The sequence below is a fragment of the Stegodyphus dumicola genome, chromosome 12 (genome assembly GCF_044657685.1).
Source record: "Stegodyphus dumicola isolate Sdum_Otavi_A_Nest chromosome 12, ASM4465768v1".
Lineage (NCBI taxonomy): Eukaryota > Metazoa > Arthropoda > Arachnida > Araneae > Eresidae > Stegodyphus > Stegodyphus dumicola.
Genome location: NC_140779.1, coordinates 66092422 through 66120268, shown reverse-complemented (window position 1 = coordinate 66120268; position 27847 = coordinate 66092422). Strand labels below are relative to the sequence as shown.

General features: G+C 32.1%; 1 protein-coding gene across 2 annotated transcripts in view; it reads left to right on the top strand.

Moving 5' to 3' along the window:
* The window catches only part of LOC118197836 (maltase A2-like), a 343781-nt gene that overhangs the window by 239673 nt on the left and 76261 nt on the right, over positions 1 to 27847 (top strand). For both annotated transcript variants that reach the window (XM_085806509.1, XM_085806512.1), the window contains one exon: positions 13923 to 14561. In XM_085806509.1, the coding sequence (XP_085662635.1) occupies positions 13923 to 14561 (639 nt within the window). The remainder of the gene's footprint in view (positions 1 to 13922; positions 14562 to 27847) is intronic.

Sequence of the window (27847 nt, the reverse complement as noted above, 5' to 3'; positions counted from 1 at the left end):
TTGTTGTAAAATTTCATTTCACGATTTTTCTCAGGGAAGCCTAACACATTTAGGAATTAAATATAAATTTGAAAATGGAGGTGTAATCGGAGAACAGTTACACGCGGAGAAAACGGGCGAAAGAAATTAAGGTTAAGCCGTTGACGTTATCACTGTACATAAAGCATATTTGATTTTAAGACATATAAGTATCTTTATGTTTTTAGCATCGATGGATTCTTGTTCTCCATCCTTTCTTTTGCTTGGAATCTTTTTTTAGGGAATATCACTTTTCAAATCAAAAGCTGATTATATGTGATTATTATAGTTGTTAATTATATATTTAGAATTTGGCCACTCCTGTGTTAGAATTGTTAATAGAATAGCTACTGCTGTAAATTTCTGTAAGCATTTAAATCTATCAATCACGTTTATAACGCATATAACATATTATCACGTTTATAACGCATATTTATAATTTAATTTTATGTTGCTTACAACGCTGAAAAACATCCCGTTTTCGAATGTTTGCTATTGGAACAATAACGTATATCGCTTGTAATGCATATGGTACTTAAAACGTACCTTCACTTTTGCGTCGGATCACTTTTCAAATGATGCATATAACGCTTATAACATATTCTCGCTTTTACGGTGTATCACATTTCGAAACGAAGCGTTTATAACGCATATAGCGCTTATAACTTGTTCTCACTTTCTTCGATATATAATCTGTCAAAGTAATATGGATATAGTGAAGAGCAGCATTTATCTGCAAAAAGAACGACTTCGAAAAATCCATGCAAGTCTAAGGATTAGTAATATTTATACATCAGGATACATGAGTCAACATAAAAGCAAAGATGAATATATCGCCATTCACATACAGCACTCGAAAGTTACATTCAGCGATAAATTGAGCGATTTGTCGATTGATAAATCGGTAGAAATCGGTGGCTCTCAACGGGGTTTAAGAAGCTAAACTTATGTACCAGCTTTAACGATCTAGAATAGTGACTTTTATTTCAATGACAGTATCTTTCACTGAAGCTAAAGTTAAAAGCAAATAACGGCATATTTTGTAGAAGTGACGAGGTAATGGACGGAAATGTGGTTGTTAAGATAAATTTCCTCGAAGGATAAATGGCTTGTCGAATTATGTCCATTGCTTTTAATCTTTTCAACCGCCAGTTTCTCGCATAACTCGACATTATTTTGATTAATGTGAGTATGAGATACTGCAGATCGATCAAGGGGGATCCATTTCAGATAATCTTTGGTTGAATGCTTCTTCTGTTAATTCTTTTAAAAATCTGCTCGGTCTTAAATGACAATGATATGCATGTCATGAAGTTTATTGATTAGATGATATTTATTGATATAGCGTTAAGTATTGTTCTGTAACATTATCGGTTAGCGGATGGAGTTAAAATTACCTTTTATTGAATAAAGTATTTTATTCTTATGAAAGGAATATAAATTAATCATAATTCATCAAGATAAAAGTTACAATTTAACATTTCTTTATGATGATTCATTTGAAATGTAGTAGCCAACAAATGTGCTTGCAGAGATTGCCCACATGGGGTTTTCTAATTGGTTAGTTAAATGATCGATTTAAAACACACCAAAGAAGAAATGCCTTCGTGGAAGAGCTTTTAAGAGAAATTGGCACATAGGAAAAAACTCAGAAACTGTCTCTATGGTTATCCCATTCGCCCAGGTTCAAGGCCATGTTGAGTTTCTACTCAATCAGTATGGAGCAGACTTCCAAATTGAAAATAGTAACATTATTTAGGTAACGTCCTCAAAATAATTTAGAAATCATGTATTGAATCATATTTTATATGTTACATTTAGCGATGCATGAGCGGAGCCTTGCATGCTTTGGCATATCAATGTTTTGAGCACAATAGCAGATCCTAAGCTGTCTTGTTTAGAGCAGTACTGAACTAAAGCAGAAATACTGAAGAAGTAAGGAAGCTGCTTGGAGCCCTTTTTAGAGAGTTAGGATGTTTTATTTATGATAATCAAATACAAAATGTCTGACTCCCGTCACAAAAGTTGACAGTATTTCATTTTAACATTGGGGATCATTTTCGTGGGTTATACGTGAACAAGTGGCCTCAGAACGTTGAAAATGTTGTACAACCCCTTTGTTACTCGGCTTGGTGAGCTAAGAGTTTTACGCTTATATGTTGGTAAATTGTGAATTTTTTGCTTTAAAAGTGATTGAATTATATTGTTTTTATGTTCCGGTTAAGTTTTTTCTGCCTTTAGTTAACCTGCATGCAATAGTTGTAGAAGGATCAGCAATTTAACAACTGTTTAATTTGGCCTAACAGAGCAGTGGTTTGTTTATATTTCAAACTTAATAAAATATTGAATTCAGTTTCTATATAATTTTCAGTGTCTTTTTTCCGAGTGGGGTCAAAAATCTAAGTTTCTGCCTAATTTTAATTCATTCAAACTCTAATTTTATTTGTAAAATTTGTTTTTAATAGCTTTTAACTCTACTTGGTGTTTTATGTTTTTCTGTATTTTACAATTTTTATTGAAAGTGTTTTAAGTTTTTATGTGTTTTTACCTTGCTGCGAGGTGAGAACTGAATTCATTGAATGAGAAATATATCTCTCATGAAGTTCGATGAAATAAGTTTAAATAAAATGCAGCAAAAAATGTACATAATTTAATAGGCCGTACAAGGAAGTCACGTGGTATCCCCATCAGACTGTTTTAATATAAGAACGTCAGTTTGCTTCTTTAAAATCTTTTGCAATTGGAAGTGTGTATCTTTGACAAGCAATTACGAAAATAAAGGCTGGGTGAGAAATTTTGTAGGTAAGGTGTACAGAAACATTTGAAAAGTCAGGTCGGTTCAGTCGGTTCCACACCACTATGTATAATCTATGTAAAACTGAGAGCTGTAGTGCGGTATGATTACGTCGTAACTTCCTGTATTTACATTTGATCTTTGATTATATAGAAATAGATAGATCTATAGATAGATCTATAGAAACCCTGAACTATTTAAAAAGTGAACGATCGGAACACTGAAATCAACCATTGCTTCCTGTTATTTTAAAACATGAAAACCAACAACAGATTTATTTTCTAAATCAACGAGAAAGCGTTATGGATCAAACCACATAGCTTATAATCAACTAAATATGCTAGATACAACGCCTTAAGAGCGGACATAGTGGTTTCCAAAAGTGTAACGAAAGAAATTATGTAAAAAAGGATGCTATAAAAAGAAGTAATGCAATATAAACTTATAAAAAGAGAACTTAGAATGCGAAAACAACTGTCACATATTAAATTCTCTTTGTTTTGAAATAGGTTTACATTTTCCAATAAAATATATTTATTTTACGGAGTTTAGTTTCCTACACTTATTTCTGTAGAATATACGTTTAGGTTCCAGTTTAAAATCCGTTTCGTGAATTTTGTTCCACAACAGTGAATTTAAGAAGTATAAAATGCATTTATGTGGGCAAAGAATTTCATAAAAGATATTTCTACGCTTTATGCTTGCTCTTTGCCGTTTTCTACAGTTCTAAATGCAATACTTTTTTCATATTTGAATATTTTACACCCCTCTTTACGCGCATATATATATATATATACTTTATTATATAAATATATATGTATATATGTATATAAAAAATGCATGGAAAGATATTTCTTCTGAAATTAAACATTTCATACGAAAAACACCTTTTGTTCTCTCGAACATAAGATATATATAAAAAATAGAGATATTCAAGTTAACGCATTTATAACTATATTTCGTTTCCATGCAGGAAATAGCGTAAATATATATTGGTATGCAAAATTTAAGTAACTTTTCTGATTTTAGGAATAATTCCGCAAAACATCAACTGGGAAACATAGAATTCCCATTACAGAGGTACAGTGTAGTATTTAATGGACGAGCAAACTATAATAAAAAAATTAATAGAACTCTTTCAGTACGGAAAAATAGAAAAAGACTTGACAGAATGGGACTAGTACAAAATACTATCTGGCCAAAAAGGACAACAAACCGAAGAACCTTAGTAAGGTACATGACCTCTCCTAACTACAGTGGAGAAGTCATGTACTGTCTGTCGATGATGAACAGATAGTTAATATACTTAAAATCTTGTAGAATAATGCTATTCGCTTTAACAAGTTGCGCACGAATGTTTCCATTTGATCCTTCTCAAATCGCTCGCCCTCAAGAGCTTCTGTGAGGGACTCAAACATGTCAAAATTCAGTCCTAGAGAACCCATAACTAACACTTTCGCCATAGACAATAGAATTCGGCTTTCTCGGAGTCTCCTTCTCCTCCACCCCTTGCTGGAAGGAAGAAGAAAACATCACACATGATCTTTGATGTCTGAGGTGTAAAAATGCATCCACGTTATGTTACAAGTGACGATTTTATGCATAGAAACTCCTCCATCTTCTTCAAAATGAATTTGAATCAATCGAGAAATGCAAACTCGTGCAGCTTTTCTTATGACCATTCAGCGAAGATAATGAGAATGAGTTTGATGTGCATCACGTTCGTAGCCTTGCTTCAATTCATTACATCAAACCTTCAGTCTTGACCATGAAAATATTTTTCCCCAACTGGACCCGAATTTGTAATTAATTTCATCTCTGATATCATGGTTTTGCAGTTAGTAGCTTTAAATAGTGCGTTGCGCAATAAAGACAGGCACACTCTTCTCACTCATCGTGAGAAGTACAAAAAACAAAGCACTGAACAAGTCGGCTGGTTGGTTCCCTTATAAGGTGTTTTCTCCTTCCTTTCAGCATGTCTTTGTGGTGTAACGGTAGTACACTCGGCGCGTATTCGAGAGGTCCAGGTTCGAGTCCCGGCGAGGGCAATGCTCCTTTTTCACGTACTCCTGCTTCAAAATGACCCAATGACTGTACACCGTTACTGTAAGCAACACAAGTTAACAATCTCCAGTATCCAAGCCTCACCAGTTACACTTTTATATGCAATCATGAACCAATTAAATAAATATGTCAATAAATAATGTTGAGTGCGTACGGGTTCTTTACAGATTGAAAGCACACAGGTTCGATTATAGATTAATAAAACTTATTTTTACCAAAAAAATTTTTTCAGGGTTCTGGAATTTTCCTCAGAAACATACACAAAGATGTTTACAGTATCACACAATACAATCAGTAGTTACGCTTCAAACCATTAAGAACGTTAAATTCAAAGCAATTCAAAGCGCATCTAAAGAGAAAGCTACCTTGAAATCTCTCCGATCTCACGCTGAACTATTAACTCGCAATAATAACTATAACAATTAACTAATTACTGACTAACAACTGACCAAGATTTTTGAGTAACAAACTCAACGATTTAAAAGCGAGCGATGGCAACACTCTACGGGGGAAAAGCCTTTTTAGCTCCAGCGCCGCGGAACTGTGCATCGAAAATTCTAAAGATAGGCTCATTTTAGAATTATTTTGCGACATTGCTATTGAACTGAATTTTATGGTTTAAGTGCAAAGAACATGATATTATTTAATAAATAAAGTTAACACACAAAACGTTAAAAAAAAAGTGTCCCTTTGGACTTAATTTAAAAACTGAAGCCTGTCAGATTTTTTTACACTTTTTTTTTATTATTTTCTCTGGAATATGCTATCCAATATCTTCGCGATTTGATAAACGTATCTGGTAAAAGGAAAGTATTAAATACCGAAATGAAATCAAATTAAATAGAATATTACATTATAGCGTAAATTTAATCAATCAAAATAAATAAGCTGTCTTGATATCGTCACTCCTTACTAATTCTTTTGATTTTGGATCGAATTAGAAATAATTAATATAATGTAGCTTTGAAGATATTTTTAGCAAGAATTAAATATTTTCATATTTTTACGAAAAACACTGAAATGTATTCCTCATTTCGTAGGAATTAACTTTTACTCTAAAACACATGAGCCACTGAAGTATAAACGAATATAATAAATATAAAAGACTTTTATTAAGAATAAAAACTCACTTTTAATTAAATAAATTTCAGCGCACTCAACTTTACTTCAACAAAATTCAAAAACACTTTTTTCTTTGTTCTCCGTTTCATCTCAATGAGCTTCCAAACCGAGTTCGTGTGATTTTTTTAAAATGACTTTAGCTTTGATTCAGTTTTTATCTTTTTAATACTCTGGCTTTTATTTTATTGATTTACTTTTTTAAGCAGCTTTAGTGAAAGAGGATGGAAAAAATACTTTTCACATTTTTCTCATCTATGAGGAACTAAACAAAAAACAAATTTCCTTTTTTTCAGTGTTAGAAGGAAAAATAATGGTACGTGTCCAATTACCAAAAAGGAACTAACTTAGCTTTTTTTTTACTCTGTCAATGAGGAATCCTACACGGAGGAGACTCTGAAAAAAGAGTTGAAAGGTAGCAAGCTAATCCCAAATAATCTCTCTAATTTTTAAGCTAAAGTAGAACAGGTCAAATTTCGCTCTCCTTTTATAACAACAGCGAAGATTAGTTTCATGTTTTGTTTTCGGTTAAGAATTTTTCTCTCTTCTTTTACATATTATGGAATGGAATCTCATAATTTATAGAATTTCTACTTTAAAATTTAAATAATCATGTATGTATTAGTATGTATAAATTCAGCAGAACACTGCTTTGTTACACATATCTAACGTGCCTCACAAATATAGACTTCTCAGTACATATTTTTTTAACATTTGCTGTTGCAGCAATATTTTCAAATAAAAATTTCTTTGAATTATAGATAGAAGTATGTTTTACAGTTTATACACTTTAGCTGGAATAAAATTAAAAATGGAAAGACAAATTTAAGCTAAAAAAATATTAATCCCGGGATTACATTGTTTTTGAAAATCTGTCCTATGCCATTACCAATACTATTCTTCTATACTAAGCTATATAGCATTTAAACTATCCTACGCTATATAGCACTTAAATGGAGTAAATAAAATAGAAAAACTACTTATCGCAATTACATATGTCGAGAAAAATATATATAAAAGGAATCAAAACTAGACTTTTAAGGACATTCACAAAACTTTATTGCAGCTGAAATTATTGAGTAAAATCACAAGACGTTGATGCATGCTGAAGCTTCCAAAATATCTAATTCTCCAATTGAAGATTTTTAGAATAGCTTTAATGGAAGTAGAACTGTAAGAATGGTTAAAAGACCAACATTATTTATCAATGTAAAATTTATTTATTTCTTTACTTCCTTGTAAGAAGTAAAGGAGGTAGTGTAATCGCGATAATTTCGGGTATCATACTTCAACGAAAATACCCATTTTGCCCTATCTCGAATCCATTTTAAAAATGTTTCTGCGTGACAGCTGTACGTACGGACAGATTAAAGGGCTCTTTTTCACAAAACGGATTGCAAAATGGATTTTAAATGAATTCAGAAGAGAGTTTTTCCGTGACGTCTGTATGTATGTACACGTACGTACATGCGTATGCATGTATCTCGCATAACTCAAAAAGGAGTAGTCTCAAAAAGTTAAAATTTTGTATATGGGACTGCTATAACATGTAGATGTTCACCTCCCTTTTTGGTTGCAATCAGCAGCACCAAAAGTGTATGTATGCACCAAATATATATATATATATATATATATGCACTTATTTTATCCGACTCGGTGAGCTTAGATTTTATTCTCATATTTTGGTAAATTGTGCATTATTTGCTTTAAAAGTGATTGAATTATATTGTTCTTATGTTCCGGTTAAGGTTTTTATGCCTTTAGTTAATCTGCATGTAATAGCTGTAGAATTACAAACAATTTAAAAGTGTTTAAGTGCTACTAAGCTTAAAGAAATCCCGCTTGTTTACATTTGAAACTCTTAATATAATAGGGAATTAAATCAGGTGCTACACTAAGCTCAGTGTATTTTTGCCAAGTGAGAGCAAAAGTAAACTTTAAGTTTTGTGCACCAAATAATATGTCTTCCTGCCCGCTGGCCAAATTGCTTGTTTTAGCGTAGAATTTCTAAATTTTTTGTAAATTTTTTTAACTGTTTTTAACTCTACTTGGTGTTTAATGTTTTTACCTATTTTACTGTTTTTAATGAAGATGTTTTGAGTTTTATGTATTTTTACCTGGCCGCGAAGTACGAACTTAATTGATATATATCTTTAATGAAATTCGAGGAAATAATTTTGAATCAAATGCAGTAAAAATGTGTATAATTTTAATAGGCCATGCAGCGAAATCAAGTGTTATCCACATCAGAATTTTTTTCTAGCGTATGATTTCATATTCTGTAATTCCTTTTAAAACGCCGTCATATTTTAGTCATTATATATCAGATCACACTGAAATTAAAGAATGACTGAATGCCCACACAGCTGTGGTCAACCACAAAAAATGCTTTTACATATTTGTGGGAATTACTACATTGGGCATCTTCATTTTCTACCGTAACTTAGCCGTGACACAGCATTTCACTACTACAGATACTTCAATGACATAACAGACGAATGATCCGCTAAGCATGTCCACGCAAGCTATCCATTGCCGTTACGGCTAGCAATATTAACAACTCATAAGAAAACAAAGAGATGCGACTGTTATATACACTGCGCAAAAATAAATAAATAAATAAATAAAAATGGGGCAGTTCTATATCTCCCGTTCTACTGGGCCGAATGACGAAATTCAAATTGCGTTCTTCATGTCTCGAAAGCGCGACTTAGGATATATATTAGATTTATATATAGCACTATTCTAACATAGGTATTTTGACACAAAATCGGACTTTTTTCTGAAGTAACATACCAATTCTTTTACATATTGCGATCCTACGATTCAAATTACGTCAAACTACAAAGTTTTGTAAAAATCGCAGAGTAGTTTTTAAAAAATGAGCTCTCAAAATTTTAGCTCCTCAATGTTAATTGCTTTTGGTATATATTTATTAATATCTCATTTTTATGAAATGTTTTGGATTCTTCCTTTCGCATTTCGAAATTTAAATTCCAAATAAAATTCACTCATTTTTTTATGATTTATTTTTTAAATTTGTATTTTTAAGTAATTTTTATAAATTTTTCGAAAAAATTTTCAATTATAACCTATATAATTTTTACTGACATCTTAAAATAGGCGTATTTCCAAGCATACCTGCAAAAAACTAGAGTTTTTTATTCAAAACTTTCTAAGATATATACGAATTTACATGTTTTCGCGTTTTGAAATTTGGCATCATTCTTTTTAGCGGTAATAACGCCAAATGTGGTTTATGGATTTTGTTATAGTAAATGAGATACATTCATAGACCTTATAAGAGATAAACTAACCCAGAGGGCGGGGCGCGCGTCACCGACATTCGGCAAGAAAGATTAAGGACGATCTGGTTTACTTTAACACTGAAACCTATGGCGTTTGTATCACATAACTCTCTTTAATTATTAAATGTGATAAGTTGTATAGTGATGAGATTATGACCGGATTTAATATATCTCATTAAATCACTTTTTACTGCATTTGGCGCATTTTTTTCACGCGTAATTCTTGTACAAGCATCATTACTTTGGTAAAACGGTAAAAACTCTAAGCACAAAATTTATTAACTTAATTTTGCGTACAAATAACGTAAAATTAAAATACGATTGATAGTACGTGATGCTTTGAAATAGATAAGGTAAAATTAAACAAAATCTGATATATATATATTTTTTAATTTAATAACCATTTTCTAGCAGTGATTTTCAAAACTATAATAACATTACAAAACAATCATTTATTTGATTATATCATCATTAACTTATTAACATTAAAGTGGAATATTTATTTTTGTAATTTATAAAATTCGGAGCATAAAATTTTCTGAATGTAATTTTCTGAATGTAATGCAAGTGCAGCCCATGGACCTTATAAGAAATAGACTAACCCAGTGGGCGGGGCGTGCGTCACCGACATGTCGGCAAGAAAGAGTAGGGACGATCTGGTTTACTTTAACATTGAAACCTATGACGTTTGTATCACATAACTCTTTTTAATTATTAAATGTGATACGTTGTATAGTGATGAGATTATGAAAGTCACAGTTTTTTTTCAAATAGGATTTAATATATCTAATTAAAGCAATTTTTACTGCATTTCGCGCATTTTTTTAACGCGTAATTCTTTGTACAAACACCTTTACTTTGGTAAAACGATAAAAACTCTAAGCACAAAATTTATGAACTTAATTTTGCGTAAAAATAAAGTAAATTTAAATAAGATTGATAGTACGTGATGCTTTGAAATAAATAAGGTAAAATTGAATAAGATCTGATAATGTTTTTTAAAAATTTAATGAACATTTTCAGGCAGTGATTTTCCATACTATAATAACATTACGAAAAGATCATATTTATTTGATTATATGATCATTAAATTATTACCATTAAAGTGGATTAGTTATTTTAATAATTCATAAATTTCGGAGCATAAAATTTTCTGAGCGTAATGAAGGGAAAGAAAAAAGATAAAATAAAATCTAGAAGCACTCAGATTTTATATTACGCCCAAAAGGAACCCTTTTTTAAAAATTTTGTGTGTTACATATATTTATTAAATATCATGTTCTTCGCCCGTAAACCACATACATTTGAAAACAGCATATCTTTAGAATTTCCGCACTGGAGATAAAACTGTTATTTTACGTACAGTGCTCGCTCTGAACTCGTTGAGTTTGTTGATCAAAAATTCGTTAAAGTTTTACAAAATATGAAATTGATTAAAACAAATTCGAAATTCGACCGTCCAGATGCCCATGTTCGGGTGGAGGATTACATTATTCAAAATTTGATGGCTCTAGATATTGTCGTTTTTTTCACAGTGCAAGAAACATACATGCATTCATGCAGCTTCTTCATTATTTCATTTCTTTACATATAATACAGGGCGATAATATTTGGTAACAACAATTTGCAAGGAGACACGGACATTTATAGTAAAACAGCGCAAAATGCCGCTTCAAAACTAACAGCCTTTGTAGTCTACCGCCTCTTTGGGCTAATAAATTAAATTAACAGTAAATAAAAAAAAATCTTATGAAGAACTAAAAATAAATTTTAAAAAATAATCACTATAAAATACAAGCAAAATTCATTATTACGGTTAAATACAATTTAAATATTAGAATTAAATGTATAAAAATTTTTAAGCAATCAAAAGTGTTTATCACTATGATGTATTATGAAATATAATTGAAATAAAATTCCTTTATAGAAATTATGCTATAATACTCATCTATAGTTTTAAAAAAGCAGCACAATTTAGAATTTTAAACAAAATTTTCGAAAATTCGTTTTTAAATATTTTAGTATTTTTTACTCATTTACACCAATAAAAAGCATAAAAATTGCAAGAGAAAATTGCTTGTTTGAAATTTTCTATTAGTTCAGATTTAAAATATTATTTCCTAAAAGAAGTAGTTACAAATTTCCTTACAGCAGAGGAAAAGCTAAAAAAATATTTAGCAGTGAAAGCATGCAATAGCTTTATAATTATTTGGAACGTTAATTATGCTTGATAAATATGCTAAATTTTTAAAAATCAATCTCAATTTCAAAAATAAAAATATGGAGAAATTGTAATTTGTGAAATGAGGCGCTACAACCAGCTTTTTCTTGACAATTATACACTCTGCAATAGGCAACCAATGTTAAATTTCTGCAAGTCTTCCCTACTCCTCCGGATGTGATCAAGGTGACAGCCGGTCACGCCTCAGACGAGGGAGAAAACCCGTTTGGATTAGTCTATTTCTTATAAGGTCCATGGATACATACCGATGACATCAGAGATCACGTCACTTATGCATAGCTAATGTAAACAAACAATGCAGATGACCTCAGAGATCATATGACTTAAGTATATCTAATGTAAACAACAAGGTCATTCTTCCGCTTCTTCTGTTGCGGAATATATCTCATTGCCACAGCTATTTTTAACATTAAATTTCAAATAAATTTTTACGGAGAAGTAATTATATGAAACATTTTCCCTCAATGATGCGTAATAAATATTTATTAATACTATATTAAAAACTATTTTTTAAAAATTACAGATGATATTATTCAAATTTTTAACTTTTTTAAAAATTTCTTTTTTTTTTCCTTTTCTTTTAATATTTGTAAGAATAAATTTTTACCTTCGCCGTGATATCGTCTGCTACTTTACTTTAGCTTCATTTAAATTGAATTGTCTGAAACTAAGAAAGTACGTTTTATGTTTATTTTCACAGTGTTTTTAAGCAAACAGGACGTTGACAGTTTGGGTCTTGTCCTAGCTTTAAAAAACATACATATAAATGTAAAATTTTACGTTAATCCTCTTAGAAAGAATGTTTTAAGTAGCTAATTTTCTCTCGTGTTATAGATTATATAAAAAACATGTTCTTTAATATAGAAATTACTCCCCGACTTGTTTTTTATCTATGGAGCTGTGGCTAAATGGAAGTAACTGTTCAAAAGATGTACAGAGAACGATACCCGAATACTTGCTTTGGTCAGCTGCTCCTTTTCTATCCGCAGCTCCATATATAAATTGCATATCGATAAGTTATACGATCAGGCAGGGATGGAAAGCACTTGAAATCCTCACGGGATATGAGCATTTGCGTCAACAAAATGCTTTAATCTAACTCTCAACGACACCTCAATTTCGGTTTTCTCTACCTGATTTTGCATATTTGCCAGATATTTTTGAATCTCCCTGATATAGCTCTGACTCCCTGATATATCACTAGGTAGTAAAAGAATACTGAGTATTTTCAAAATTTAAAAGACTACTGTAAAGAAAGAGCTTTCCTTCAGTAAAAGGCACTGAGAAACACCACGACATCACTCCTATAACGGTCTATAAATAAATTTCATTTTCCTTATTGTTTTATAAAACATTGTGAAAAATATATGAACTGTGAAAGTTTCTTTTATAGAAAGAAAAACACTAAGGATGCACAAGATCATCTGATTCTGAATAAAAACAAAAAAACAGTCTTAAATCTTTTTACTTAATCTTTATACGTCATATATGAGTATAGTTACATACTTATGTGAGATACATACATATACAAAGAATTTCAGCTGTTTCTAAACTAAAAAGACGTATCCAAAAAATATTTCATTAAGCTTTAATTCTGAAATTTAATTTTCTATGGCTAACTGGAATGATAAGAAAGAAAAGATAGTTGAGATATTTTATTTTCAACCTTGAACAGAACTACTGTATCAGTAGAAATTCTAACGATAAGATATTTGCTAAATTATCTATCTTGCAATCAAAAGGTGAGAAAGTGTTATGAACATAGTAAACTAAGACGTACAAGCTAGTTTGAAAAATAATTTAGCTTAAACTAATTCATACAAATACCATTAAACACAAGTCTTATTTCATTCCTTCTGCATAACGGTTGTAACTGCTTTCTAAAAACAATATTTTATACAGCTTTCACTACCAAATAGCTCAATAAACCGAAAAGTCCATATGCACTTTTATCACAACTATTTAAAAAAAGAAAATTATTCTAGCTACAAAATCCATAAATAAATGCAATTATAGTTCTACCATCTCATCGGCGACCATTAACGCAAACACGCATGCGCCATTCGGACCGAATTATTCTCAAAATAGGGTGGAAGGATGGGGACTTTCTTTCCCTCCAGCATAGCTCTTTCCGGAGACCAGAAGACATTTCACGTCGCAGCAAGTAATACCGCCCCTTTTGGACGAGTCTATGTGTTTTGGCAGAATGCCAACCAGGGTTGGGCTTGAGACGGTCGAACTATATCATCAAAGACTTTTTTCCCCAAGAAACATAATTATTTTCAAAGAAAGAATTCAGATACTGTCTAAAATAAAAAATTTCGCCAACTATTATTTTCATAGGTGTTATTCTTATCGCAATTTTCTGTATTTCTAGGAAGAGCCACCTTTAGAATCAAATCCAGACTACTCTGATCAGAGCTGGACGCCACCACATCGAACATTCGGAAATCACCTGTACTTAAACTGGTCGAATACACATTTGCAGCGCGAAATGAGGGAAGTCATGGAATTCTGGCTGTCGCAAGGAGTTGATGGCTTCTACATGAAACATTTAGAAAACCTTCATGTTGTAGATGAAGCTCATGTAGCCTCTGCCATTCACCAGTGGAGGTACGTGCTGGACAAATACAGCGTCAACAGCACACGAAAAGTTCTCATGGTGTCTCATGCAACTATGGAACATTTAAAAGTCATAATGGATTCGTTATCATATATAACTCTTCCATCATTCATAGACTTGGTGGACGCCAGCATAAATTTAGTGGTTAATGGCAGTATACAAGAAATAGGCCAAGAAGTACAAGAAGTTGAGAAGTTCTGGGCCCAGTTTCCGGTTTCTCCGATGATTGTCTGGCATCTGGGAAGCGTGGAAACGATGAGATTGGCCAGCAAGATTGGTGAAGTGTCTAATATGGCTGGATTCTTTCTACTCTCTGTTCTTCCTGGATCAATGTCTAGCTTTTATGGTGACGAAATTGGGATGCAGGATTCGTTTGATCTTGATACTTCAAAGGTAAGAACACTGTTATACTCCAAATCTTTGTCAATAGTTTATTGATTATACTTTAGATTTTTATGCTTACGGATAACATTAGAAAAACGTTTTCGGGTTTATTACGTGCAGCCGGGCTGAGGAACGGATAGGTAGTTTATCATCTGTACAACTATGCATTTAATAAGCAAAAAACGACAGTCCGAAGACATAAGAATGCAGTTAATTGCCCTAGAAAATTATGTTTTTAATAGAGCATTTTGCAATTATTTAACAATTTCAGAAATATTTCTTTCCTAACTTTATGGATATGGAAACGCATACTTCGTGGAAACGTAAAATAAAATGTACGATCTTTAATTCATTTTTTAAATTTAACCAGTCTGCAAATCCTTAACGAATGATAACAATTTTAAAATAATAACACATTTTTAATAATTTATTTTTTTTTAATAATAGAATAGTTAGCTGATTTAAATTAAAAAATATATCCTTTATATTTTATATCGCCGATATTTTTAGGAAAGTTTGCTGCGATGCTATAAGTAACAAAATATGTTCAGAACATATTATATACACAGAATTATTTATGTGATTTTCATAAGCTTAGATCACTCGCGCTGTTTGTCGGTATGATTAAAAAAGTATTATTAATTTTTAAGCTATTTCCGATTGCTTGATTAAAATTGAACAGCCTACTATTTGATATTTATAATTTTAAAATTTTGACATCTAAAAATATGTCGATTACAAAGTTTTAATATTTTCACAAACTATAAAATACTCTTCTGCTTCTTTTAAAACAAGAATGATAGGAAAAACTATCTAACTATAGTTTTTATTTTTATCATCCATAATTTTTATTTTATAAAAAATTTAGTTTTTTCTCTCATGGAGCAGAATTACGAGGAGGAGGAAATTACCATGTCTTAAAACAACTGATTTTGTGTAAACACACTATGTCAACACAGGCAACATTAGTGATAAAGAAAGGTTTATTTAACCTCCTGTTTCTTTTTAAATTAATCCTCGTTAAATTGCTTGTTAAAACTATGGATAAATAAAGTGTGGGTTTTCAGAGAAATTTCCTGACTCGTGAATTTAGTCTTTTATTTCCCTAAAGTAAACAATCCTAGTGAAAGTATATCTTTTTAAGTTCAACGGTGTAAAATTTATTAAAAACCTGTGGCGAGAAAAAAAAATGTGTTTAAGTGCATGCAAATAGCATGATTATATCAGTAAAAACCACCGAATCGGGTAGTAGTTAGCGACAACAGCCGTACCGCAGGTCCCGGATTCGAATCTTGGAGAAAGTATGGGTGTTTGTAAGTGTATAGCGTGTGCGCGACTTGGGGGTTTTCGAAATATGCAGCGAACCAAAAGTCCTCTGGAAAGGTTGTTGGTAGGAAAAGAAGGGGGAGACCCTTGGACCTGTCCCCCACCAGGGTGCTCTTCATCAAAATTAAGGCGAAACTGAGTAAAGTCCTACTGTCAACCGTATGATGCTCAAGGCTGTTGCTAACGACAGGCGCAACTTTGCACTCTTGTCACGAGGAATTTCGTGGGCCTGTTCTGTCAAACAACTGAAATAAGTGACAATAACATATCAGTAAGTTTGCAAATGGTTTATGATAAAAGCATTTACTTCAGTAACAATACTTTTTTCTGTTTAAAAATACCGTTTTTTTATTTAAAAAAAACTATGACTGAACTAGCAATAAGCCAATTTTGGAATAAATTAGATCTTAATTATATGAAATCCTTATTAGCTTAAGGGGAATATTCTTCTGAAGAAACATCAGGCGTTGTTGGTGTTTCAGTGGTTTTAAAAATTATCTTTCAAAACTCATTGCGCCGCCCAACCTGTGTAGTGCTTAGCGTCGCTGACTGCCGTCCTGAAAGGCTCAGGTTCGAATCCCGGAGAAAGCATGGATGTTTGTAAATGTATAGGGTCCGTGCGGCATAGGGGCACTCTAAATATTCGGTAAGCTGAAAGTTCTCTCAAGAGGTTTGTAGAGTCCACTAGATTCACTTATGTGTGAAAACTGGAAGAGTAGTAACTGCACAGGAGAAGGGTTAAAAGTACCCATTATTAACTCATTAAAATTTACAGTGCGTCAACTCGATGCTAAAAAACTCTGCCACTTCTTGGGTGGTAACTGAAATTCCGGTAACGAAACTAAAGATTGGAAGATATGTACAAGTAATATAACTACACTACAGGGCTCAGCTAAATCTCGTTTCTTAAACTCCCGTCAAAAACTAGTGGCAGCACGTTTATTCAATAAAGCCACACGGACCAGCAATAACTCTCGGTACAGACGCTTAAACACCAGAGGTGACGGCAGTAGCGTAACTCTTCCTCTTTCCTAATGAAACTCGGTTTTTAAACTCTTTCTTCAACGTAGAATTTGCATTTCTTCACGCGCTCTACCAAATTTAAATATTCTGGCACTGACAATTAGGGGAATGAAGGCTTATAGGAAAGACTATCTAATTAAAAATGGTTATTTAAAACAAATAGGTTGATCATAGAGGGGTGGAGGACACTTGGACCGACCCCTGGGTGCTCTTCATCAAAAATGGGACGGAACTGAGTTAAATCGCACCGTGTGTAAATGTATAGCGTGTGCGCGTCACCTGTAAGGTACTCAAGGCTGTTGCCAACGAAAGGCGTAACTTGCGCTCCTTTCAACGAGGAACTTTGTGGGCTTGGGCTGACTTTAGGTCAAACAAGTGAGCATTAGCAACAGAACAAATAACAACAACAGAAATTATTGCTCAATAAACTTCTTCAACTAGTAGACTGTATTTCTTTGAAATCCTCCATAAGTTATCCTTATCAAATTCATCCATACATACATTTATAATCATATAAAATTATGTTAAATTGGTTAAAAAAGGATTTTAACTACAGTCCACTTAATACCAAAAATAATTATATGCTTTATATCAAGACTTTCAATTTGCTTTCTTATTTGCTCAACAAATGTCACTAAAGACCTTTCGACTGCGTAGTTAAGAAGACTGAACTAATGCGCATGACCAAAATTAATTGCTACTGAAAAGGGTGGCTTCATTTATCTTTCGAAATATACTGAAGTTCTTAGAGAAAAACCAAACAAAGAAGAAATTTTGTTAGTCATTTTAAATCATCATACCTTACGAATCATGTGAATATTGTACCCGCATAATTTTAAAATCGATAATATAATTTTTATTATATTAAAAGTTTATTCTCAGTTCTCTTTGATACTGACCTAATTTCCCAACTAACTATGTGTAATTTCTTTATATCTCATACTTGTAAATAGCTATATATATTAAAAGCAACCTTCATAAAAATGGTAAACATAACTATTAAACAAAATAAATTTAATACGTGTATTATAATACGTCAAGATAAAATATAGTCATGTAAAGAAAAATATGTCGTGACGGCGAAACGGCCGCGGTGAAATGGCGACGGCGTTCTAGACCCGATTATTATTTTTATTGCTGGTTTTGCCATATTTCCTTACTACCATAAATACAAGATTAAGTTTTTGAAAATATTTCCCAAACACTGTTATGTTATTATTACTTTACCAAAGAATACTTTTTGTCTATACATTAAAAGCTATGAAAGCTAAATTTAGACTGAAATAATCTGTTATTAATCATTACGTGAATATAAGGTTTTAGAACTAACAAAGCATTTTGAGATTCCCTATTATCCTATGCATGAAAATGGTTCAAAGTGTCCAAAATACATCACGTCATTTGCACAGTGAATCAAGTTCAGAAATGCTCTTACGTAGAGCTAAAGCTAAATAAATAAGGATTCGTATAATGAAAACAAAATTCTGAATATGTGCTAGCGGCATAAAAATTCCGAAACTTTAATTATAATAATCCTTTTTTGAATAGAGACAATTTGTTTAAAAATAAGGAAGACTCTCTGCTATTGAATCTTAGTAAACACATTTTTCATACACCATCTCTTTTCATTTTTGCTCCCACGCTGTTAATTAGGATTTAATTTGACACTTTAAGTCTTCCGGCATCTTTTTATCTTTCTTTGTATTATCTTGAAAGCGGCAAACCGAAATTAGAAATCTGCTTTTGTGTTTTCACAAAAGAATATATTAATCATGTCTAATTACTTGGAAATTTGCCGCTTACAATGCAGCCATTTATTTGTACCTCTGTCATACAACTATAACAAGCATTTAAAAACTTTAACAAATGCACGCTAACTCGTTATTTTATCTTATTTTTGCCTACTAATTTCCCTACTGGGTTTAATTTTAAAAATGTATAAACAATCTTTTTTTTTCAGTTGATAAATGTATAAGTTTTTGAAACTTAAATTTATTATCTACGGTCAAAAGAAAATATAATAAAAAAAAGTTCGAAGCAGAAGTTTAGTAAATATATTTACATATTGAGATTACATACTTTGTTCTACTGAAACCCTTTGATGGTAAAGGAAAAATGAAACTTTTGGAAATATGACACTAAATACTGCCTTTGCCAGAAAAAGTGCAGATGTTATAAAAAATAATATATTCATCCTTCGAAATAAAACGTTTTGATCCCATCAGGGAATCTTGTATCAACCAACTCCCAAGAAGTAAAACCGAAGAACACTGGTAGTTCAACCCGAGTTCTAATCGGAGCGAACGGGTTTGGCTGCATCGGTGTTTTCGAGGTTTTCCCATTGTGTAACGTGAATAGCAACCACTTCCCTTTAAAATGTCCTCCGCGAGGTTATACCTCATTTTAGGCAGATTGTACTCTACAATTTGACATAAGTTAACCAGTTAACTGCAATTGACGAGTATACTCTTTATGGAGAAGCGACATAATATTGTGTATTGACGAGTACACACGTCATGCGTATATTATGTTAATGAAATGGAAAGATAAGAAGGAGGTTTATTTAGTAAGTACTGTACATAATGACAACGTAATAGAAACAGAAAAAAAAGTACATAATGACAACGTAATAGAAACAGAAAAAAAAATAATAACAAAGAAACCTGAGCTAGTGATTGATTATAATAAAAAAATGGGTGGAGTGGATATGAGCGATGGAATTATCATAGCGTACTCCACAGCAAGAAAACGATTAAAAAAGTAGTACAAAAAGATATTTCTCCATTTCTTAGACATTATGTGTCTGAATGCATTCATATTATATAAAAAAATAATAGAACATTATTGCGAATCAACTTTTTGCTCAAATTTATTGAAGATTCTTTTTTGACGTATCCAATTCAAAGAAAGAAATCGACACAAGCTCGGCCATTTAGACCTAATATAAGCCAATTAGGCGGGAATGATGTTCCGGATTATGTACTCGGAACATCGAAAAAAAACAACCCTACGCGAAGGTGTTCGCATTGCTACAAACGTAAGATCAGGAAGGAATCGCGTTACCAAGGTTCGATTTGCGAAGTCCCATTGTGTATAGTACCCTGTTTCGCTGAATATCAGTCCACAGCAGGAACTTAAATTCTTACTTTTATATGTATAATATTTAATATAATTTATTGCGTTTTTAGTTTAATATGTATATAATATATGCTTATGTTAATCAAATAAGTAAATATTGGTAATAGAAATTTTCAATTTTATAAAATAAACCCATCTTTTTCATCCAATATCTTACCAGCGCAACTTACTCTGTGATTGACGAATATACTCGTCATGTCTCGATTCTGGCGACACAAAACGGTGCGCACTCTTAAATGAGAGCGCCACAATTGAGTTTTAACTAGTTAAATAACTCAATCCTGTCCAAAGTAGTGTCTATTATCTACGCACCAGGCGTTTCTGGAAGTCTCGAAAATAAGTAACGAGAACGTCTTCTGCTAGGCGTTTCAACGCAGTTTTCTGTTACAGCCCATTTTAGCGGCATATTTACACTGGGATACAAACGAAAACGTACAGCGACAAATAGTGTGAATATAGATTTATAACAGCATATATATGATGTTTGCCCAGATAGTTCTTTAACGATACCAATCATTTCCTATTTCCCATCGCCAGCGCCCAATTGCCTGATGCAGTTGAGAAACCTCAGCATTGAAGTCGTGGTCTATCTATACCTAAAGCATAAATTCATAATGTACCATACCTATTACATAAACATTTGCGGACAACATTCTTTTGTCTTCGATAATTCTCACTTCACTATCTTCGAAGTTAGTAAATTCAGACTATTGTAAATTTGTTTAAGAGCAACATTCGAAGCCCTAACTTTCATCTTCTGCAATAATGATGAAAATTAATCTGAGATCATTTTTGACTTTTTCTGACAGTTCGATAGTAACTGCTTTTTATGATTACCACCTATTTCTCTATCAGTTTGGGAGGGAATATATATCCATTAAGCTTCTGCTTCCTTATGTCATTAAGGAATTTCTGGTTACATTCATTCCCATTGACGTCAATATATCCCTATTCGTTCCTCATTTTACATATCTAGTAGTATAAGCTGCTGAAGTTCGGTCTGATAGGTGTGTGTGTGTGTGATTATGGCAAAGCCTCGAGGGCTATCTGCCTAAGAGGAGGGATGCCTTCGTGGAGGACTTTCTAAGGGAAACTGGCTCGTATACACGTTACACATGGGGAAAACCACGAAATCGCCCATGCAGCCAGCCCGTTCGCGGGATTCGAACCTCGGACCGAACTACCAGTGTTCAGCGATTCTACCGCTCGGCCGCTGGTGGGCGCTCGGTCTGATAGGAAATAACATTCCAAGGAAACCTTATCCTCCCCAAACTTGCAACTACATTCAAACGTATAATTTTTCGACAACGCCTGATCACCACAAACTTGCTGCATTAAGTTCCATGATTCTGTAAATGTTTTTAAAATTAATTTACAGCTTGATATCAGCTTTCTACCCTCAATTTCCTTCATCATGCCACTAGTATAGGTTAAGTACACTAGCAGAAATAGTGTGCTTTTAGGCACAGACGTGCTATCTAGTGGGTTTACGAGGAACTCTTTCTAAGCCGTTTATACTTATAATGCATATCAGATGAATCAATAACATCCAGTTTCGTACGCTTTAATATCAGAAAGCAAAAAGTAAAAATATCAGTGCTAGAACTTTTCTGAAAATGGTAGTTTAATTTATGCAAAGGAAAAATGTAGTTTCACTATTCCTGACAGCAATAGTTGGAAATTACCTGTAATAGCTATAAAATGTTTTGGTTGCCTCGTATGTACTGTCCTTTGGACTAAAACGAAAGCAAGCCCAGACCAAAAGTACTCCAAAACACAGATTTGAGAATGTCACCATCTGGACAATAAAAATTATACGAAAATAGTAAACTGTTTTAGCATGATTTAGCTGTTGAATCAAACATTGACTCTTCTGAATACTTACCAACAACATCAAACTTAATGTTTGCAAGATTTATGCAAAAAGGACTACTTCTGCATATTTCTGTTTTGCATTACTGTTGATGTAACGTCAGCTAATTCAGACTCGAGGTCTGTCTATAAATTTTAAAATTTTCCAATATTTTGCAGTAGGCTTAAAATGTTTTGCTAAATTTGTCATAAATTTTGAAATTTGTTACCTGCAGCTTTACCGAAGCTATTTATAAGCTGTAAAAATGGGTATATACATACAAAAGCTGTCAAAATAATAAATATTTATAAGCTGTAAAATGGGTATAATATACAGAATTAACAACAACACTAATGGCACAACATATGCATAACGGTAAATTATCACAACATAAAATTTTATACAACTTAAACAAACAAGACCTAAAATACGAAGGCACGCTGCGAAGAATGAAAAAACAAAGCATATGCTTGTTAATTTTCATTTTATTTGCGGATTTCTGTACTTATATTTGGCAGACATTTTCGAAACCCAAATCTATTACGCAATTATTTGCTTTCTCAATTTTCTTCCATAGGGGAGAATAGGCAGTAAGAAATTCATAGGGAATCTGTTTTTCCTCTGGCAATTTCTACAGATATTTATAACATTACTTAGTACCTTCGCTATCCATCTCATATATCAGTAAAGTGAGATCTCTGGATCATCAATCTTACAGTCGTCCACCAAAGGAGAATAGATATCCCATAATAATAACTGAAAATAGATATTTGAAGTATAAAAATAAAATAACTTTTCTGGCGCAGCATAATGAACTTCTTTATGAAGCAGTTTCGTAAAGCTCTTCTCCTCAAATATTTTGAGTGAAACAAAATTTGCTTGCTTAAGATTTTCATGAAGTTTACTTTAAGAACGTCCTGCATTAAAACAGGACAGCAAGCAGCAGAAGAACCATATTCTTTGTGTTCTTAATACCTTTCTGGTTTGGGTTCTTAATACCTTTCTGATTTTTTCTGATTTACCTTTCTGGTTCTTAATAGCTTTCTGGTTTAACATTTAATAGGATATAAAGAAGATCTCAAATAATTCATGCATTTTGCAAAATAAATAGAAACGTGTAAATCAACTTTTTTTTCAGAAATTCTTTGTTAATATATAAAAATATTTTTAAAAAGTCGGTATTGCACTACATCTACAAGTACATCATCACATCTCTAAGCAAAGACTTTTAGAAATTTTGCTCATTTGATTAAAACGGTTACGTTCATGTATCAGCTATTGACATCTATAATTATGAAATTATCATGTTTTTCAAATACACAATTTTTAATTTGCGAATTTAGTCACCGTAGGCTGAAAGCTTCATGTAATTTGAGCTCATATTTAATTAATGACTTGGAATCTGCTTCTTCAGATCTTAGTTTAACATTTAAAAGGTATCATAATTTGGTATATAGCCAGTGTATATTTTCTCAAGATGACATCCCTTCCCTTGGGCAGATAGTTCTCGCATGCTTTGCTATAAAACCAATACAGTCGCCCCTCAAACAAGAATACTGTTTAAGGGTATCTGAAAAATTGAAGTTGATTTTGTGAGAAATATTTGCTTATATATTTGCGTAATACATGTATATATATATAAACCTAAATCTTTTTTTTACTAATGAAGTGTACTTTTTAGTGGATGCGTATGTCGGGAAAATTAAATAATGAATTACTGAAATTCCGAATTCTCTGAACCGAAAGTTGTTTAAACACAAGTCAGCAAGAAATTATAACGGCTTCTCTTTACTTTTAAATAAAAATAATACCCACCGTTGTTATCTAGTAAGGTCATATGTCAATTTTTTTTATTTTAATTATTTTTAAAGGGAAAGAAAATGCGCTAACATTGTCCGATTCTTATGTTAAATTTGTGCGGATTCATTTAATTTATCTACAAATAATTTTTATTTTAAAGCAACTTTTCATTGATCCTTGTTTTCCAAACTACCTTTTCTTGGTAGAATTTTAAAGCTAGCGCGTGTGTATTGAAATAAGGTAGAAAAAAGTAGTATTTAAAGAAAGGTTTTCGAAGCTAATTTTAGAGCGTGTTATGCCTGCTTGAAGGTCACGTTGCTATCTTGAATTACCAGAGTTCTAGCCATTATGCTTGTTTATGCCGACCTTTACGAGTCAGAGCCTTCCTGCGCGTTAAATTATCCTGTGAGCAGTTAGGCTGAAATTATTATATTTAATTTTAAGTACATCGTTACATGTTTAAGCCAGAAGCTTTTGCGTACGCTTAAGTGGGGGCATCTGTGAACTTATATTGAGTTAATAAAGGGTCTTTTACACCCTTCTCTAGGCGTTTCCGTTCTTAAAACTTGAGGATAATTCTTCGCAGTCTTCTAGACCTCGTTAGTTTATGCTACCAAAGAAAGCGAGATACTATAAATTAACTAGTTATTATTATTTTCATCTTTACTTTTTTAACTTCTTTCCGTATTCCTCAGTAGAATGCAAATTAGCTTGCAGTGTATTTTAGCTGAGGGTTTAGAGCGATCTTTTGAGCTGAGGACTTAGGGCTTACAGGGCTGAGATCTTACAGTGAGAGAGACAAGAGTTCCTAGCAATCGTGTAGCGTTGTTAGAATTCTGCCAGCTTTAGCTAAATGTAATTATCTCAGGTTTGCGTACTTGATGCTACCTGAATGGGCTTCCAATCCTAAAATACGAAGGCACGCTGCGAAGAATGAGAAAATTCCCTATGAAATGCCATCTGTATTACTGTATCTAATACGGTGCATGAGACTTTTCTCTTCATGTCCTATGCTAATCTAGTTTATACCTTGTACTTATATATTTATTTTAAGTTTAATTACTGCAGATTTTTGTAGTTGAAAATATTTTCTAAGTATTCTGAATTTATACATTGTTACTGTATAGAAATCTTGTTTAACCCAATATATACGCTAATTTTACTCTTTATTCTGTAAATAAATATTTTTGTTGTTGTTGTTGTTGTTGTTTTTGTTGTTTTAATAGCGGAATCTAGCCTTTTATAGACTTTCCATTAAGAACGGACGCGACAGTCCCTTTATTATCCAGACACCTAATAGGTAAGCCACCGTTGGCACATTTATTAATATTTATTTAAATTTTTATTTTATTATATTTATTTATTTAATATTTATTATTCCCTTTTCATCTTTCCATACGAATCCCCCTACCTTTTCTTTAAATAACCGAAAATGATATAGCTTCGAGAATTAGTTTGATTCAACAGTCTATATTAAAAATAAATTAAAAATGGAATATGGATGAATACTTTAAGTTTCTGAAACTGTCTGCATTAAAACTGAGTAGTTTATTCGAAACATTTTGTCACCCTCAAAGGAATAAATTTGAAACTATGGAAGGAACCGAAGGAAATATTTCATAGCAAAGAAAATATTCTTCCACAAAAATTTTTATATTCCATGAAAGTTTAAATGTCAGATAGAAAAAATAGTTCCATTCGTTAATGAAGATAAATATTTTAATTAAATCAAGGTAAAGTAACGTTATAAATTGACTTTGCGAGACAAAACTTTATTTCATTTTTAGTGTCTGTAATACGGAAAGCGCTAGTTTCAGAAGAAAATGTCATCCTACTATTTTTAGTGTTTCATCTGTTTCTGATGCTTCTGTTAAGTTCACTGCAGTATATTTTTTGTACTGTAAAAGTATTTTTCACTGCTTATATCAAATATCGCCTTAATTTTCTTTGTCGTTTTAATGATTAAATTTATTTCAATTACCAGAACTTGATCTCATGGGTTTTCTTCACTTTATTGTAAGCACCAGTCATTGCTCTTATGTTTCAAGATCTAATTAGAATGTTGAAAGGTATCTGCACTAATTAACTAATTTATAAAAAGACAAATGTTGTGTAATTAGATTTTAAAGTCATTCGTCATAAAAGTCACAAAAGAAGCGCTCTAAAAGGATTATTTATTCGAAAGAGAAAAATCTGAATTTCAACAGTTCCGATTAGCACATTGACGGAAGAAAAATAAAAAATTATAATTATAATTTCTTCTCGTTATCTTGTTGGCTTTAATCAGAAACCTATGTAGAATTAAAGAGCGTTTTTAAGGAATATATGTTAAAAATAAAAGCATTTAAACCATTATTCATCCTGATAAAGATGTAGGCTTTTACTTTATTTTCCTAATAGTTATTATAGACTACTATTATTTCTAATAGGTATTTTTTTTTCTAAGCTTTGCTTCAGTTCCTCTTTCTCCTATCATAATGAATTTTTACTTTCACGCTTTATCAAAATAGGGGAGAAACTACTATTTAAGATGAGGTCTCAGGTACTTCAATTAGAGACCGAGAGAGAAGAAGAGAGAGAGCGTGTTCTGCCTTTCGGCAACGTTGTTGCCACGAGTTAAAGCTCGCTAGTTTACGGCGTGCTTATTACTCGTACGTGCTTGTTAGTCTACGCCTGTGGTTTTTTTATAAGAGCCAACTATGCAGTTACAATTCTGTGCAGCTTAGACTGTTTATTCTACTTAGCTTTAATTTAATTTTGCATATCCTATCTTAAGCTCAAGCCAAGAGTGTTGGCTTCTTGTACGCCCAAGAGGAGCCATCTGTGAAAACCTTGCGTTCAAATAAAAGAATATTTTAACGCGTTTTAGGAGTTTTTATTTACGCAAACAGAACTTAGCGAAGTCGCTACAAAGCTCTACTAGGCTCTAGCAAATAAAGAACTTTATTTAAGCTCGAACATTGCAAAGTATATGATAAGTTACTACATAAAACTTTCTGCAAAATTATATCTTTAAAAATGTTCGAGTATATGTTTAAATACACTTAAATATTTTCCATAACACCTTTTCAAAAGAGACACTAAATCAAATTGAGTTCCATCTTCCATAATGCGCAAGGACTAAATTGTTCAGAAGTAATTCGCTTCAAATAGAAAATATTTGAATTTGGTTACGCCCTTCAGTACTTCCGTGTAGAGTACCGATTCCTTGACAGAAAGTCCTAGGTTCAAGGCCTAATTGAGCTGACTTTGTACAGTAATATCTGCAGAAAATTATACAATTTAAGAAAATGAGAGCCTCCGTCAATGTCATACGTGGAAAAAAATATTTCATCCAAAATGAAAAGGTGATTTGCGAACTGACTAGCTCAAACTCCAAATACATACATTAATCTTATTAGAACCATGTCATAACACAAATATAACTAAGATCATTTGAGCTCGATATTGGCTTTATAGCATTAGGGAAGCATAAAAAATACACTGTAGATACAAAATATACAAATATATACAAACATACAAAATACGTTAATATGTACGCCTGTGTTAATTTTTTTGTAATTTAATGGCAGTTATAGGAAGCACAAATTTAATCAAAATATTTTTTACGTCTTATATCTTGCCCTAATATATGAAATGAAAGATCTCAAATACATGGGGAAAAATAGTATTATTTCGAAAGGAATTTGGAAAAGGATGTGTTGATTTTAATGGTTTGCAGTCCAATATTAGAATTATTCATTATCATTGAAACGAACGTGAATAACGCAACAGAAAATCTACGCATGGAAATAATTAATTTACAATAAAATATAAATCTTATTCAAAGATATAAAGCTACATATTTGATTGACTTTTATTCCTATTTGTAAAAAGATAGATATCCTCAATTACGATTTTTGTAATAACCGCTTTGCTTGTAATAACCGCTTTTGCAACAGAATACATTTATACGTGAAAGGTGTTTTCGCAGTTGAAAATTAATAAATCCGAGAAAAAACTCGCCAGTGAGCATACACAATGCATGACGAAGACATTTTCAACAATTTTTCTCCAAGGCTACAATCTTTATCACAATCTAAATACCATCAATTATCAAACTGTAATAAGAAAAAAAGAAGCCTATAATTGTTTACATAAAAATATACGTACTATT